Source organism: Gymnoscopelus braueri, assembly GCF_963280865.1.
Source record: "Gymnoscopelus braueri genome assembly, chromosome: 22".
Classification (NCBI taxonomy): Eukaryota; Metazoa; Chordata; class Actinopteri; order Myctophiformes; family Myctophidae; genus Gymnoscopelus; species Gymnoscopelus braueri.
In genome coordinates this window covers 37,642,429-37,660,533 of record NC_137624.1, presented here as the reverse complement: position 1 = coordinate 37,660,533, position 18,105 = coordinate 37,642,429, and the positions used below count along the sequence as shown (strand labels likewise).

The 18,105-nt window shown below is 42.5% G+C and overlaps 1 protein-coding gene across 2 annotated transcripts; it reads left to right on the top strand.

Moving 5' to 3' along the window:
* Positions 1–506: 506 nt before the first annotated feature.
* ythdc1 (YTH N6-methyladenosine RNA binding protein C1) lies at positions 507–16,888 on the top strand. 2 transcript variants are annotated; one of them, XM_080419067.1, is made up of 16 exons: positions 507–758; positions 2,919–3,020; positions 3,485–3,699; positions 4,657–5,026; positions 5,583–5,657; positions 5,767–5,867; positions 6,098–6,206; positions 6,392–6,509; positions 7,125–7,209; positions 7,955–8,211; positions 12,055–12,134; positions 12,786–12,822; positions 13,103–13,142; positions 13,664–13,729; positions 14,508–14,735; positions 16,008–16,888. In XM_080419067.1, exons 1-16 carry the CDS (start codon positions 731–733, stop codon positions 16,248–16,250), a joined length of 2,154 nt encoding a protein of 717 aa, XP_080275193.1. In that variant the 5' UTR covers positions 507–730; the 3' UTR covers positions 16,251–16,888. The 2 variants fall into 2 exon arrangements, with proteins under 2 accessions (XP_080275193.1, XP_080275192.1); XM_080419066.1 differs by having other exon boundaries at positions 4,654–5,026.
* Positions 16,889–18,105: the final 1,217 nt, after the last annotated feature.

Genomic DNA, 18,105 nt, shown 5'->3' with positions numbered 1-18,105 from the left:
AAAGCGGAGGTACTACACATACATGTTTCGTTTTATACCGTAATGTTTACCGAATTTAGAACGCATTTCGCGTACTGTTGAGTGGATACTAAGCTTTAGGACACACCAGAAAGTCTCACTTACTATTGCCACATTAGTGGCATTGGTATGTCTGGGATTAAACAAATACTATTTTAAGTAGTATTCTTATGGAATTTGGGGGGTTGGCAGGAAGCACTACAGACAATGAGGCGCGCGACGTCAGTGGCCCGAGGTGCATCCTGGGTGCAGCGTTGCCAGGTCCGCTTGTTATAAGCGACAAGTTAAAACAATAGTAACAAAATAAAATCCACATCACCCCTTTTATCCCCAAGATTTCATTTTTTTGTTATTGTTGAAAATAGCAGATCTACAAGCTCACAAACGCACCAATATAAGTGCTCATCTATATTGGGCTTGTTTTCATAAACCTGGTCGCTTATTTCTCTCACACAGACAGCATCTGGCAACACTGATCCTGATGTAAACTGCAGCAAGAGAAAGGGGAGTGAAGAAAGAAGACAGACGGAACTCGATCCAGGAGGATCAAAAGAACAAAGAAACAACACATAAACGATCAATTATTTAAACCATAACATTAGTAAGTAATCAGACAAATCAATAGAGGAGGAGAAGTCGGGGGAAAAACCGACGAGAATAAGAAGGAAAGGAGGGAGAGAGAGAGCAGGAGGAGAGAGAGAAGGACAGAAACATGGCGGTGGACCGACGGGACGAGAAAGGTAATGCTAACGTTGTGCTAACGGCTAGCATTGTTTTTTTTTAATGCTGAGGGAGGGATCTCATCCAAATTATGATCTAAAAAAGCATTGGTTATCAAAGTGTGGGGTCCGGGGACCCCCAAGGGTCCTTGAAGGAGTTTACTAAATGGTCCATTTGTACACTCTCAGAGTTAAAATTTAACATTGATGTTTACAATATACATTGGGGTCGCAGAGATAGAAATGCCATTAAATGGGGGTCCGCGTCTGTAGCCTAATGCATGTCAAACTGGGGGTCCTTTAGATTAAAATGGTTGAGAATCACTGCTAGAGCCGTAAAAAATCTTCCCTTATGGGGGTCCCTGGCATGTCTTTTCAAATGGTGGCCCGCGAGCCAATAAGAGTCCATTTGGTTGAGAACCACTGCTCTAGACTAGGGGGTCTTGGACCCCTTGGGGGTCCTCAGTTACTATGCAGACTATGCTCACAACAATGCAGACACCCAGAGAGCTTGTTGATCTGCTATTTTCGGCAAAGAGGTTTGGGTGTGGAATGGGGGAAAAAGAGCAAACCCAAGTACAGAGCCAAAGGTTATGTTTACTTGTAGTATTGAGGGTTAAAGAGGCTAAATGTATGGAAATGCACATTAAAATGAATCCAAACGAATATGAAATCTATTACAAAGTTTAATCTGCAACACAGTTTTATACAATATGTACTATTGGGGGGGGGCTAAGGGGTCCTTGGCCTGAAAAACGTTGAAGACATCTGATCTATAAATGATCTAATCACAGAGCTTAGCTGCTGATAATATTACTGCTGCTGGTAGGTAACTAGTACACATCTGCAGTGATTGGAGGTGATCTACTCCAGTGGTTCTCAACCTGTGGGTCCCCACATGATTTTGGGTGGTCCCTAGATGACAGTGAAGTGACAATTTAAGGACTTAAGACCTTTTAATACCCCCCCAAAAAAAGACCATTTCTGCATCAAAAGTAATCAACAAACTGGACCGTTTAAAAACTGGTAAAACATTGACTAAATTGTTAAATAATATAAGAAAGAAGCAAAAAAAAAAGTGAAAATAGCCGACATGGGGCGTTGTGAGTGAGCTTGTAAATCGGCTGTTTTCACAATATTTAGAGTCAAACTAAATGTAATGCCTCAACTCCTACAATTCCAAGTGCTTGTCAGGGTGGGGGGTCCCCAGTTCAAATATGATTATTTGGGGGGGGGGGTCCCCAGTTCAAATATGATTATTTTGGGGGGGGGGGGGTCACTCACGGCCTGAAAAGGTTGAGAGCCACTGATCTACTCTACCTTCTCTTCCATTGAAACATGGTTTCGGGTAGGACACACCCTACCGGTGGACATGCAGTACGGGATCAAGTCTCCCTCAATGTGGGAGACCCGAAATGTTGGCTTCTTAGATTTGCCAAAGAAGCTTCGGTGTTTTTTTTAACCCATTAAGACCTGAGGCGATTCTTTAAAAAAATCTAAATCCTAAGTTAAAAAAAAACATTTTTTCCCCAAGATTTTCAAAAATAGCAGATCTACAAGTTCATAGCGCAGCACTCGGTGCCGCGCTATGAGCTTGTATATCTGCTATTTTTGAATAGCCAAAGAAATCTAAAGTGACACAGATGCGTTCCAGGTTTTCTGTTAAACAAGCCCAAGAAAACACAACCCGTGACTTGTTTTTTTTTCTCCGGGCAAACAAGCCAAAAGTCGCTGTAAATAAGCAGACTTAGCAACACTGATTTTCACACTTAAAGGGTTAGTTCACCCAAAAAAAAATTGTCACCCCATGGAGACTTGAATTTAAGGATATTCTTTTAGTTTTTGTCGCATTCCTAAGTCAATAATTTGATGACCAGTGAGTGGACCAGTAGGCAGCGGTTCCGGTAGGAGACACAAAGGAGAGACTCTTTGTGTCTCCTACCGAAACCGCTGCCGGTCATCAAATTATTGGCTTTGGAGTGCGACAAAAAAATATCCATGGATTCAAGTCTCCATGGGGGTGACTGTAATCGATAGGAAAAAAAGTCATTTTGGGGGTGAACTATCCCTTTAGCCATCCAACTGCAAAGGGATATAATTTTGGGCGGTGGGGTATCTATTTAACTATCACAGAGGAAAGGTCACATGGTCTTAAAAACACTGCTGTACTTTTCCTTTCAGAGGGGGAACTGAACGTCCTCGAAGACATTCTGACAGAAGCTCCTGACCAAGATGACGAACTTTACAACCCAGAGAGTGAACACAATGTCACTGACAAGAAAGGTACAAAACTATATATTTGTTTTTAAATATATATATATATATACAGTATATGCAAAATGATACTTTGTATTTAAAATAAAATGTATAGTTATAATTAATTTTAATTGTTAAAGTATAGTCTTGCATTTCAAGTAATACAAACAATATGAATGGAATATTATAAAAAATATATAAATGTGTATAATATGAAATATAAGAGATCAGAATGTTATTTAAATGAGAATTTAGGAAAAACATTTTTTCAAAATAATCTAAAATTAGAATAATTTGAGAAATGTTCAAGGTATTTTTTTGGTATGAAATTGATGATCAACTCAATAAAATCTGTCCCTCCCTCCTATCTTTCTCCCTCCATTTTTCTTCCTTTCCCCCCTCCCTCCAACCTTTCTCCCCTCCCTCCAACCTTTCTCTCACTCCCTCTCATCTTTCTCTCTCCCTCCCATCTTTTTCTTTCTCTCTTGTAGTTTTAAAGAGGAAGTCGGATGGCCGCCCCGACGGCCAGGATCACAAGAGGGCCCGTCAATCTTCAGGCCACACACCCCGGTCACAGGCGGCCAATAAGAGGGCTCCGCTCCAGAAGAAGGGCTATAATTACTATGACGACCGCAAGGGTCACGGGGGGAGGAGGAGGGGAGAGGAGCATCGGATTAAACCTCTCCTCCTCCCTGAAATGACAGAGGTGAAGACCATAAACTACTAGTATTAACGAGCTTGTAGAACTGCTATTTTAGAAAAATCGTGAAAATATATATTATTTTAACGCGAACATTTTAAACTCAAATCTTTGCTTCCGGGGGTCCCTGAAACAAAACATTTTGAGATGGGGGTCCGCAGGCAAATACATATAATTTTGGGGGTCCTTGACATTTAAAAGTTTGAGAACCACTGACAAATCAACATACGTTTTTTTCAGAAAAGTGTTTGTGGATTTAGAAGACATTTTTAGAATCGCCCTCAGGTGATTTTTGGCAATTTTGACTACAGACAGGCACTCAATTTAAAAGTGTGTTAAAATGCTTTTAACACAAGATGGCAGCCTTCAACAATAGCGGTCCATTCAGTGGTCAGGTTCGTTCAGAAATCTGCACGTCAAGTGAAGAACGGAGGAGCAAGCTTAATATAGCCACGCGCATACACGCAGTACGTACGTGTCGTTGTTTACATTGGTGGTTTTAATTTGAAGGATGTTCAATGTGTTTTTGTGAGTTAAGACAACTGTGACGTTGTTTGGGCGGAAACGGTGCTCTTTGATTTTCACAATAAAATGTTACACACCCGCATTTAGTTCAGTACCGCCTGTACCCGTGAACTTATTCACCTGTTTACTAGGCTGTGTGTTTTCCACTTCCTGTCGATTTGATCCAATGAAACTGGTCAGATGACCAATGATATCCAATGAAATCGACAGGAAGTGGAAAACACACAGCCTAGGAAACGGGTGAATAAAAGTATATTTTTCACCGGGGGGCACCTGCTAGAGCCCCCCTAACGAACAAACCAGTAGGGGTTGGCAAAGACGTGAGACTTCAGTACAAGTGGGATTGGGACTTAGCAGAATGACTAAATGGGGATTTTTTTTAATGATTTACTAGTATTGATAATTCATATAATTGTTTTTATGATCTTTTCCCAGAAGGCTCGCCGGCCGAGTGCTGATGAACGCCGCCCCAGTCCTGCCCCAGCAGTCAAGGAGGAAGACAACCAATCGGACGAGGCAGCAGAGGACGCCGGGGCTGCCTCGGCTGCCTCGGAGGAGGGCGAGTCGGAAGGCTCTGCCCGCTCCACCGACGGCGAGGAGGAGGAGGAGGAGGACGAGGGAGAGGAGGAGGAGGAAGAAGAGGAGGAGGAAGGCGAGGAGGAGGAGTATGAGATCGAGGAGGAAGAGGAGGGCCGGGTAGCAGGAGGGTACGACACGAGGAGCGAGGCCAGCGACTCAGGCTCGCGCTCGGGCAGCTTTTCCGATGGAGATTCTGTGAGGACGGACGGCTCCGATTCTGATGGCTCAGGTACTGCTGCTACTGCTGCCTGCTAGTGATACCTTTCTGATGGAATGCCGGTAGTGTTAGTAGTACTAGTAATAGTAAGGGCTGTCACGATTACTAATTTAAGTTGACGATTAATTGTCACACAAATAATTGCGATTAACGATTTCATTGTGTTTTCGGCATTGAGCATTGGAACATATGAATCAAAACATCATTTCTGTTTGCCTTTTAAGCTTCGTAATCAAAAGTTGCACGGGACAGATATGACAAATAACTGAAATATACAAAGACATTACTGACACATTCAATCATTTTATACTTCCAAAAAGTTTAAGAAAAGATAACAGAAATAGCTGATCTACAAGCTTACGACGCGTTGTAAGCTTGTAGATCAGTTATTGCTGCTATTTTTGGAAAATGTATGAAAATCTTTCAACGTGGAAACGATTATGATGACGATTATGCAAAGATAATTGCGATTAGGCGATTATGTAATAATTTTGTCAGGCCTGGTAATAAGAGTTCAACGACTACTTGCACCAGCACTACTAAAGTCTGTTCTTTTTGTAACTTCCAGGTTCCGAGAAGAAAGGGGAGAAGCTGTCGTCGTCCGTGCGTGCCGTGCGCGCCGTGCGCAAGGCAGTCATGGAGAGTAAGTGTCCAGAAGTCACACACGGACATCTTTTTTTTTCTTTCTCATTGCCGTATTCAGTATATTCTGTTTGTTTACAATTGTGTACTGACTCCTCCCCTCTCTGCAGACCAGAGTCAGACCAGCAAACTGAAGTACATCCTGAGAGACGCTCGATTCTTCCTCATCAAGAGCAACAACCACGAAAATGTATCGCTAGCCAAAGCAAAGGTTGGTGGCACTACAACAAGCACTAGTCTACTAGTTATCTCGGAAGATAACTAGGACATTTCCTTTCCCCTCTATTCCTTTGTTCAGTGGTTTTCAAAGTGGGGCCTGGGGACCCCCAGTTCTATTATATACTGATTTGATTCCATTCTAGACAGCCGTGTTTTCCACCTGGTTGACAATCTTCTCCTTTTCCTCTCTTTTCCACACTCTTTTTCTCCCTCCTCTCGCAGGGCGTGTGGTCGACCCTCCCGATGAACGAGAACAAGCTGAACGCCGCTTTCCGTTCGGCGAGGAGTGTCGTCCTCGTATTCTCCGTCCGGGAGAGTGGCAAGTTTCAAGGTAATATTTCTTATTCGTATATACAGTAAATACAGTCACATACATTTTATTTTATATATTGCCAAATCACAACAGAAGTTACCTAATGGCACTTTTCACATTGAGCAGGCCACCGGGTCCTAAATCGTTGATATTATGGCTGTTTTAAACATTATTATTAAATGATTTGTAATGCTATTTTCCAGGTATGGCCCGTCTGGCGTCGGAGTCACGCCACGGTGGATCTCCCATCCACTGGGTCCTACCAGCCGGCATGAACGCCAAGATGCTAGGCGGAGTCTTCCGCATCCACTGGATATGCAGGTCAGTGGTTAGCTATTGGTGTTTTAAAGTGTTTGTCAGCTTTGGCCATAAAAATACAATGCTATATTCTATACAGTACAGCAGGTGTCTTCAACAGGAGGTCCGCAGAGTTACTACAGGGGGACTGCTAAATATTTGTGTGATAGGATACACTTTTTTTTTTACATTAACCACTTGAACCCTAGCATCCCTATTCTGAGGAGAACTTAAGCCAAAAATAGCCGATCTACAAGCTCACGAACCCGAGGCGTTGTGAGCTGGTAGATCGTCTATTTTCGGGAAAAAAGGTTTGGTGTAGAGGGGAAAAAGAGCAGAACAAGTACAGAGCCAAAGGTCAAGTTTACTAATTATTGACAGTTTTAAGTGGTTAAATGTCTGAAAATACACATTAACCCAACATACACTAGATGATGGTGCTGCCAAACAAGTCTATGAAGCTAGCTATGAAAAAGTTTTATCTGCAACACAATGTTACACAAAATGTGTAGTGTGTGGGGGGTCTCTGCTTCATCACTCTCTTAGCTAAGGGGTCCTTGGGCTGAAAAACGTTGAAGACCCCCCTGCCGTATAGTATTACCACTAGTGATCCTAACGCTGTGCCACCATGCGTTTCAGACGGGAGCTTCCATTCACTAAGACGGCTCATCTGTTCAACCCCTGGAATGAAAACAAACCTGTTAAGATTGGACGAGACGGACAGGTAGGATCCTCCCTCCCTTCACCCTCCAGTCTGATCGACGCGTTGTTTTGCGATGCGTTGTCAGTGCAAATTTACCCCATACATCTCTGTATGCTGATAATAGCCACGCTTTCCTATTGACACGTTTATTTGAACGGGACAGTGCATATTGATGACCATTAAAATTTACAAAATGTAGTGTAACCGGATTTAGCGAGAATGGTAATTTCCTTCCTTAGTCCCCATACAGAAAACAGGCAACATTACAAAAGGACACAAAGTGTGCAAAAGGGTACTGAACAGGGGGAAAAAACGAAAGATGCACCGATCAAAATTGTCCGGTTTTATGTCAAACCGGCCACATAGGCGACCAGCCGGTCACTGTCATAAATTCCGGTTTTATGCAGGTTTTGTGATGTTGTGTAGTGTTGTCTTTTCCTGGTTTATTGGTACTCTGTATTGGCGATCACTCAAGATTAAGTACTTGTACTCAGCCTGAAAAAAATGGCATTGGAGCAACCCTACAGTCTAGTTCTTCATCTGTATCGGAAAAAAACGGTACAGGCAGGTCATACTAATTAAAAAAACGGGAATCGGCCAAGAATATTGCAACCGGTGCATCTCTAGAAAAAAACACAATTAACAGTTAAAAAAAACGCCTAGTTTTGACCTAAAATACAAGACACCCAAGAACACTACAGATACCTAAATTTTAGCCTATTTAAAACCCCTGCCCCTCTGCTGACACTGGTGTTTCCTCTCCTAGGAGATCGAAGGAGAAATAGGCTTCCAGCTGTGCACCCTCTTCCCCCCTGATGACAGCGTGGACCTCCATCAGCTCATGCACCGCATCCATCGCCACAAGCACCACCAGCAGCGCCACAATCCGGCCTCCAACCCCGCTGTGTCCTCCGCCATCGCCCCGGGGGACGCCCCGCCCCCCCACCACCACCATCACCATCGCGGAGGGCGCCCACCTCCTCACCGCGGCAACGGTCCCGCCCCCCATGGTGACCCGGGAAGGTTAGCAGCGATCCTAAGAACCTATTGGACACCTAGGACCCTCCCTCTGGTTTCGAGGGGTTGCTGGCGGATAACCCCCCCACCCCCCCTCCAACCGCTGTTTTCGATCGGAGCCGCAGGACAACTTGGACTCCCTCCTTAAAATAATTTGCGTTCTGGGATTCCGAGTTGCCTCGGACCCCCAGTGTTTCCAGGTTTTGAAAAGGCCCAGGTTTGAATGTGGTTCCGAGTTCCATCCAGACCTAAGTAGGTTTGACCCGGGGATAGATGGTTCAGGGCTAAAGCTTGGCTTCTGTTGAGTTACAAGCTATTCTGGACCCCGATAAGTAGCGGCTAAGATGCTGAATTCATGGTTTAATCCCCCGCGATTGAGGTCTCACCCGCTGAAGCTAGCCGCGGTTTACTTCAGAGTCCATGCTAGACCTCTTAACGGTGGCTTAAATGACGTAAGTCGGGCGGAGACGATAGAGGGTTAAATATGGTCTCGAGTCTACGCTTACTAAGTCAACTTAGAGGGACCAGAGTCCCTGGAGAATCAACTTTGTAAACCTGCACCTATTTTCGCTTAGCAAACGACAACTGGGCTATTTTCAGGTAAGTTTGGTGACGTTCAAACGACTTTGAACGAATCAAAGAAAAAAGCCTTTTAAGTTGCTAAAGCTATAGCTCCCCGTCGTGTTCTGGAGCTGCCGGGAAGGGGAGGCTAGGCTAACCACAGTTAGGCTAGGCCTCCAAGCACTGCTCAGCGGCACCACCCCTAAAAACAAACGGTTAACTTGTGGTTGGAAGCAGGCAATTCTCTTAGGTGACAGGGAGTTGTTTTCCGCACACAGGGAAGCTAAGCGTCGTGTCCTGTACCTGCTAGGAGGTTAGCTAGAATACTTTTCCATTGCACCGCATTTTTTTTCCCTCTTCTCCCCTTTCCTCTCTTCTCTGTTCTCTTTTATTCCCTCGCTCTTTCTCCTTTTTCTTACCTCCCCTCTCTTTTCCCCTCTCCTCTTCTCTCTTCTCTCCTACTCTCCTCTCTTGTACTCTCCTCTTCTTTCCTTCCCTCCTCTTCTCCTCTCGTCTTTCATAACCGTTCTTTGCCTGAGTTCTTTATCTTTCCAGGAGTTTCCCACGGAGGCGTTCTGTCGCTAGCTGATTGGACGATGGTTGTCAGGACGTTGACCGACTGATTATCCCATTTTCCCAAATAAGAAAATAATTGAATAAATTAGAGACAGAAGGAGAGATGGGGGGGAGGGAGGGGTCTTTCAGCTCTAAGCCCCTCCTCCTTCCTCCCCCAAGCTCCTCCCCTCCTTTCAGTTCCACTGGCGAGTGAACGGCCGGTTTTGGACTACAGACTTTTTGGTTTATCAGGGACCCTTGAGAGAACGGAAGGAAGGGGCGTGGCTTGAAAAAAATGAACTTGTTTTCGGGGGCGGAGAAATGTTTTGAGGTGGGCTGCGTTTTGGGCCTAGTGAGCCAATCAGAAAGTGGGATTTGAGGACGCGTTGAAAATCCCAGATCTGCGATACAGTTTCCCGGTCCCAAGAACTGAGAAATAAGGGTTGAACTGTTGCGGGAGAGTTGCCTTATGGGAGATGAGAAATATCGCAGGGTTTAAAGTGCTTTAGGAGTGTAAGTGCTTAAGTTGCAAGTTAAAGAGGGAGTCTTTGAGGACGATGTGTTGAACCCAACCCATCCACCCCACCCTGTTTGAACAGTTGCATTGTGGGATGTTAGAATATTGGGGGGGATGTGTAAATCTCAAAAACACGACAACAGGAATGTCATAAGGTTTTTTGCATACAAACTGAAATTGAAACGGAAAAGAGAATACATAAAGGACTAAGGGATAATAAAAAAAAACGTAAAAAGAGGAGAATTTGTGCAGGATTCATAAAAAAGGACTGACGGGGTACGAAAGAATTCGTACAGAATTCATAAAAAAGGACTAAGGGGGGAAATGAAAGAGAAAAGGTTGACCTCATGTTCAAGGGTCACTCCACGTTGGACTGGAGAGGGGGGCTGTTTCCCGTCTCACAAACTGAGGGATTTCTCTCTCTCTCTCTCTCCAACAAGAAGGGATGGAGGGGGGGAGAGAGAGAGGAAAAGAGGGAGGGAGTCCTCCCCCCACCCCCAAACCCCCACCCACTGTGTAGCGAGGAGCAAGGAACTGTGGGTAGCTTTTATCCACTTCCTGTTTGTCCATGAACTGAAAAATGCCCCCCTCCCCTTTCTGTCTGAAAAGGAAAGGGGGGATAGAGAAAAAGAGAGCTCTGCTGCTACAAATGGACTGAGGTGCCCCAGCCCCCCTGTCTGGTTTTTGCCATTTATTCCTCTCTTCTGTTGTTTTATTATCATTTTACTTTTTTTTTTAATTTGATGGACAGTTGGCATCTCTGCTGTTGGCCCCTCCCCCCTTTTCCTAAGCTCCTCTCAAAAAGCCACAGCAGTTGTAAAACGGGGTTGACAGACGGAAAAAGGGGGAGAGAGAGAATATTTGCTTAAAAATGGACTTAAGGTGGTGATGATGTCACATTATGAACTGTTTCCTGTTTTTTTAACGCAAAAAGTGAAAAACGGGAAATGCGGTATGTTGTCACTTTTCAAAAGATTGTGTGTGTGTGTGTGTGTGAGAGTGTTGGAAAGTTGTTTTTGAGGAGAGTGTGTGCACTGAAAAATGAGAACCATTACAGAAAGTGTGAAAGGTTTTTAGATTTGATTTGCATTTTGAAACCACAAGCAGGAAGATTATTATTTTAAAAAGACGAGTAAGATGATATGAAGCAGAAAGAAAGACATTTTAGTTTGACTTCTAAAAAACAAGCAGAAAGTTTTGTATTGCCATTAGATTATACTTTCAATTTTAGGGAAGACTCTAGAAAGTCTTATTTTGAAAAAAAAAAAATATATATATATATATAATTGGGGAGGGGGGGAATTTTTTATTAAACTTTATAGATTTCTTTTGACAAACAATATGAAACAGAAATATTTTAATTACATTTGTAGTTTTACTTTGGCCCCCCAAAAAGATAGTTAACCGATCGGTTAGTCACGCCATGGAGACTTGAATTCATGGATATATTCTTTAGTTTTTGTCGCATTCCTATGCCAATAATTTGATGACCGGCAGCGGTTCCGGTAGGAGACACCAAGAGTCTCCTTTGTGTCTCCTACCGGAACCGCTGCCTACCAGTCCGCAGGTCATCAAATTATTGGCTTAGGTGTGCGGTGGACTATCACTTTAAAATTAAATGGTTTATATGGGGGAGGAACAGGAAAATAACCCAGATTTTAAATGGAACTTTGTTTAAGAAATTAAATTTGTACAAATCAAACCATGTTGGGTCACATTCGGAAATAAAAGTCCATACTTTGTATTGTTCCATATGCCTCATATTGACAAGGATGACACACTTTTCCTCCTCATCCTTCTCATGGACTTTTATTTCTGAGTGCGACCCTCCATGTTTGATTTGTTGAATGAGTTTTTTGGATAACGCACCAGATTGATCAGAGTGCGGTGGCAGAGTTAAGTAAATTGCATTTGTAGTCATTTTGAGGGGGCACAACCAAAAGAAGACATTTAAATTGTTAGTTTTATTGGGGGAGCATTTAGAAATGTCATGGAAACCAGTGTATTTTACCATTAATACTTAAGGTTTGAAGGTATTTTTAAATAACTTTCAACTTTTTCCAAGTGGTCCGAATGTAAAGGTTGAAATGTAAGTTTTAACGATAGATATTAAGCATACAATTTCAGGTCAAATGGCTGTGTATTATGTGCATACCATGCTTGTACTAGGTGTGTTTTTCCTTCTTGTTGTCTTACTTTCCCACCTGTTCACGTAGGCGTCGTCCAGAAGAGTACGACATTCACGGAAGGAAGCGCCCGCGCGTTGACTACGCGCCCGACTTCAACCCTAGACCAGGTACGGTAATACTATTACTGGACTACGTCTAGTGTGAGACTAGTAGACACTTCAGAGACACTGGCTGGTTTAGTTAGAAACACTGTTTTATTCAAAGACCTTTTTTTTTTTTTACTCAGTGTTTTTATGTATTTTATTAGTTCCTCACAGACCATCTTATTAATTTACTCAGGCCATTTTATTTATTTGCCCGAGACCATTTTTATGGCAATGCTTGTAATGGCAACACAAACATTTCATAATGGAACAATTATGTACAAAAGGCATTTTCATATTTGGGGCAGTCAATTTTTACTTTGGAGCGGCTGACAGTGTTTGGAGATGGTTCTGAAAAATGTTGAGGTGTGCGTAGATTGGATTCCTGTTTGCTATGTCACTAAATGATAACCGTTATACTCTGATTGGCTGCTATACATTTGCCAGGGTAGATAATCAAGCCATACCCCACTGATTTCAGAGCTTTTCACCATTTTCACCCCTCAAATGTTCGCAGGTCTGGCCTTTTATTTATTGACTGAAATTGTCTTTTATTTAGACTTGCTTTAATCACAGACAAATGTATTCATTGACTTTATTTACTCCCCCAACGCTCACAGACCACTTCACTGGTTCGCACACAGACAGTTTTTACAGTTTCTTTCCCCCATCCAGGTTTCATCCCGGACCCGCGCAACCCACCGGTAGACAGGTAAACAAGCCTTCCACTTAGTATTTATCATTGACCTTGCGGAGTTCACCACTAGCCTTTAACATTCTGCGCGAAAGGTTGACCTACGGCTATTGTTGGGAAGAAAACACAACGCTGATGAAGGCTTGATGCCGAAGCGCGTACGTTGCGGTCTGCCCTGCAGCATGCCATGCCGACTTAGTATATATTTAAATAAAAGTGCCTTTAAAAGGACTGTTCCGTGAGTGCTGGTATTCTCTTACAGAGATTTATTGTATTTTTTATTGTCTTTTTCTTTCAGGAGATTCTCAGGTGTCCGACGTGACGTCTTCCTGAACGGCGTGAGTACCAAACATACCAGCTTAAGAACCCATTAAGACCTGAAGACTGATTCTACAAATGCCTTCTAAACCAGTAGTTCTCACACTTTAAAGATTTTTCAAAAATGATAAAGAATTGCAGATGTACAAGCTCGCAGCGCAGCACGAAGTGACGCGCTGTGAGCTTGTATATCTGCTCTTTTTGAATAGCCAACCCGAACGTATAAAATCTAAAATGACGCAGATGCTTTCCCGGTTTAATGTTTAGATGACATTTTGATTATTATTATGTGTTTTTTAAACACTGTTTTTCTTTTCAGTTTTACATTCTAAATCATGCCTTGTTTAGTCATTCATATATATATATATATATATATATATATATATATATATATATATATATATATATATATATATATATATATATATATATATATATATATATATATATATATATATATATATAAAAAAAAAATATATATATATTATATATCTTTTTTTTTTGACATGGCATTTACATGTTTTGTTTGTGTTGCTTTCAGTCTCAGTATGACTACATGAGAGACTTCCATCACAACATGGGCCCACCGCCGCCTTGGCAAGGAATGGTAGGCCTACACTCGCACTATATTCACACTGTACTCACACTAGGATGGCAGGTTTATTTGTATAGCAAATCTGAACGATCCACCTCAAAGTGCTTCGTCTGAAACAGTAAGAGCACTCGTGCAGTACCTGTTAATATCAGGGTACAGGGGGGGGGGTGGGGTTGGGCGATATGACTTAAAATAATTTCGTCCCGATGGTTCTCGCAATACACAGGGGCCACACAGACACATACAGAGTAAGACCTACAGTAAAAGGGTTACAGTCCAAAATGTAAAGTGGCCTGTCGGCCTGATCTACCCAGCGGTTTCCAAGATATGCAGCGCTCAGATATATACACACACACACACACACACACACACACACACACACACACACACACTTATACACACGCTCTCTCACGCACAGGGCACAAACATAATCTCTGCCTCCCAGCCTTCCTGCCTTCCTGCCTGGCTGTGATTTGAGATAATCACATTGAGGGGGGGGGGCTCTGTACAACCCAGCATCAAAAGGTGCTGGATTTCACTTTGACCTATGGGGGGCGCCACCATTTTAGAAAAAGATAACCGTATGTTGCAGAAACGCTTTGCAACCACACTCTACTCTACTGTTACCTCTACTGTTATTACTTGTGTTGTTAGTACAAGTATTATTACTACTGCTACTACTGATATTATTACTACTTTTATTATTATTATTAATACTGCTAGTTTTACTAGGATACCCCACATGCAAACACACCACAGATAATCCTCCACGCTCTCTCCATCTCTCCAGGCTCCTTATTCGGCAGTGGAGCCCCAGGCTCCGCCCCCCCACCACCACCCCCACCACTCCTCCCAGTACTACCACCACCAGTCGGCCGTGGCCTCTTCCTCCTCCTCGGCCCCGCCCCCCCACCACCACCACCCCTATCCCCCCCAGGGTGCGGGACCCCTGGCCCACCAGGCCTACCGGGAAAACAAGCGCTCCTCCGGCGGGCCAAGGAACTTCTCCTCCAGCCTGGTGAATATGAGTTTTTCTTTTATTTATTTTTCTGTTGTCAATATGTGACCCTCCCCCCTCCTCAGAGTTAATTTCGTCAACTAAAACTATGACGAAAAATGTTTGTCGACTACCTTTTTTTCACTGACTAAAACTAAATAAAAACTAGGCTATGATGACTAAAACTAAGACTAAATATATTGACAATTTCGTCAACAAATAAAAACTAGACTAAAATGTTAGTGAGGGACTGGCGGAGAAGAGATCCAGTAGCGCTAAGTCAGTTTATGTTCGGTTGGGCTCAGGTGTTGCGCTCTGAAAATAGCAGATCTACAAGCTCACAACGCGTCGTGCTGCGACGTGTTGTAAGCTTGTAGATCGGCTAATTTCAGCATGCAGCCAAGTGTAAAATCAGGCATTTACGACACTATCAAGGTACAATACATTTTGTCGACAATCAACAGTAGATTTAGTCGACTAAAATCTTATGATATTTAGTCGGACAAAAACACAAACATTTAAGGGGCCAGTTGCACCACCTCACACTAAGTTCAAACTTAGCCTAGTTATAGCTTAAACACATTCAATCCAGGAAAGTATCTCTGTCATTTTAGATTTCTTTGTCTATTCAAAAATAGCAGATATACAAGCTCATAGCGCGGCACCGAGCTATAACTAGGCTAAGTTTGAACTTAGTGTGAGGTGGTGCAACTGGCCCCAGATCACTAAAGTTTGACTAAAACTAAATGACATTTTATTCAAAAGACAAAATTAGTACTAAACTAACTAAATGTCAAAATCAACACACTGACCCCACCTTTACCTACCCGCGACCCCACTTGATGTCCCGACACATAGTTTTAGGACCGCTGATCTAATCCTTGCTGGCAGAAACCTTGTGTCTCCATGTTTCAACTTATTTTCTTTTGTGAATTAAGGCCCCACTTTATCACACTACAGTGTCACACAAAAGTAGCAAAAATAGCCGATCTACAAGAAAAAAATATATAAATCTAGCAGAAGCTCACAATGTGACACATTGTGAGCTTCTGCTAGATTTATATATTTTTTTTTAATGAAAGTGTTTAAATGTGTTTTTTTTAAATAATTGTGTAACCAATTAAAGGTACTGATAAGAGCTTGTGTGACTACATTGGATCCATTGGAACACAAGTTATTTACTTTCCGTAAAAGTAACAGTTTGGGACATACAAGGCTTCCACCCGACAGCGACGATATTCTGTTTATTCTTGTTCATGCAACATCTATTTACTCTCGTTTCTGCACTTGCAGCACGACTACGACATGCGCGTGGACGACTTCCTCCGGCGCACGCAGGCGGTGGTGCCGGACAGCCGTAGATCGCGCCCCCGCGAGAGGGACCGCCCCCGCGAGAGGGAGAGGGAAGGCGGGGCCCGCGACGGAGGAGGGAGGCGCGACAGGGAGCGGGAGAGGGAGAGGAGGAGCGACAGGGACAGAGAGCGAGAGAGGCCCAGGGAGCGAGGAGACAAGGAGAGAGGGAGGTACCGGAGGTAGGCGGGGGGAGAGTAGGGAAGGAAAAGGAGACAGGCGAGCTAGGGAAGGAGGCATCTTTCTCTTTCAGGAATGAACGCACCTCAGAAGAATTCAGTTTTTCAGAAGACTGATTGGCCAGCATCAATGCTGTTGGTTCCTATCCGTCGTTTTTCTGTTTTTTTCGCCCCAACATTTGACCTTTTTTTTAAAAGCGAAGAAGAAAAATGTATGTAGTTCTTGATGTCGATATCCATACAAATAATGTCCATACTTTTAAAATGTTATTAATGGAACTGAGATCAGAAAGGACGAAGCAAGGTCCTTCAGTAGGCTTGTGTGAATAGCATCGTTTCTGTTTACATGTGACTTTTCCTGGCAATATTTCAACGTAGAATGAACATGGACAAAGTTTCCCTCTCCTTGTTAAAGGCCAGTGTCATTTCTGTAAAAAATTACGCCACAAGTTTTCTTCAGTCAACAGTTTTAGTCGCATGTTTTCTTGTATTTTCTGTGTTTTGTTCTTTTTTTATTTACGAAGTTTCTTAGCAAGTGGTACATTTGTTTAAAAACACAAATCAAGAAAAATGTAAAAAGTCAAAGTTTTTTTTTTGTCCATATTATGCTTGAATGTTGACATGAATAAAGTTTTTTGTATGGAAAAATCATAGTCTGTGGTGGTTCATGGTTGCAATTTGTAGTAGTACTAATACGAGAGTACACACAATCATTATAGGGGTAATAGTGTTGGTACCAGTAGTAATTGTCTATTAGCAATAGTATTACTACCAGTAATAGAAGTATAAAATAACATTAGTTCCAATAATGGTGCTAATAATAACCGTAGTAGTTATTCAGAGTGAAGGGCCGATCATTGCGTTTGCAGATATATTTAGGACCCAAGAACCCACTGGTGTGAGGCCCTATTGTAATGCAAGGAGTCATTTTGATCCTGACATGCACGAAGGTCTGAGGCTCTGATCTCTGCTGCTTGCAGCTATATAATGTTACTCTATTGCTTTATTATGTCTTTTTACAACAATATTTTTTTCCTTGTGTATCTGTATATGAGAAACTCTTGAATATTACTATTAAGTTCTTATATAAATGTTTTGTTGCTTGGCATATTTATCATTGAGTTGTATGGGAATCTGGGAATTGTCTTGAGTTTTTCTCTCTCCTGATTGGCTATGATTGGTATCCCTACCTGAAATGGTATTTTCTGTTTCTAAAGAGCCTGAGAGACGGGCAGGCCCCCGTTACTAAACAAACACTAGTCTATAGTAATGATTACTATCGGAATATTGAGCTATTTAACACTTATTTTAACAAAACGTATCACTGTACCTTTAATGTCTAGATATTATTATTCATATTTCAGTAGTAGCACGCGCACACACACACACACACACACACACACATATATATATATATATATATATATATATATATATATATATATATATATATATATATATATATATATACACACACACACACATGTATATGGTTATATTTATTTAAATATATTTGGCTCCACACTAAACGCTCTGCTATTGCTCAAATTCTGGCTCAGGCGCATCATCAGCAGTGTTCATTATTCATCAGCTGACGTTCAATTCTATCCATTGGGGAAAGATGAGAATAATGAAGCCTTCGGAGCACCACCCTGTCTGTCCCTGTGTCCCATGCAATAGAACAGATGCTCACAGTCACAACACGCATGCTAAGTAAAGTTGATAACTGATTATGAAATCAGGGAATCGGATTGGTTCACAACCACAACAACAGGGGGATAGGCTAAAGTTAAACCCCCTTCCTGTTCAGCATTGCATTGCGAAGAGCCGTAAGCTGGGTTGGAGGCCGAACTCGGATTTAC

What these genes read in the sequence shown, in the direction of transcription:
- ythdc1 (XM_080419066.1), top strand. Translation starts at nt 731, where the DNA reads ATGGCGGTGGACCGACGGGACGAGAAAG. An exon ending in GGAGAGTGGCAAGTTTCAAG is followed by an intron (nt 6,207 to 6,391) that starts GTAATATTTCTT and finishes GCTATTTTCCAG; the next exon opens with GTATGGCCCGTCTGGCGTCG. An exon ending in CGCCGCCTTGGCAAGGAATG is followed by an intron (nt 13,730 to 14,507) that starts GTAGGCCTACAC and finishes CCATCTCTCCAG; the next exon opens with GCTCCTTATTCGGCAGTGGA.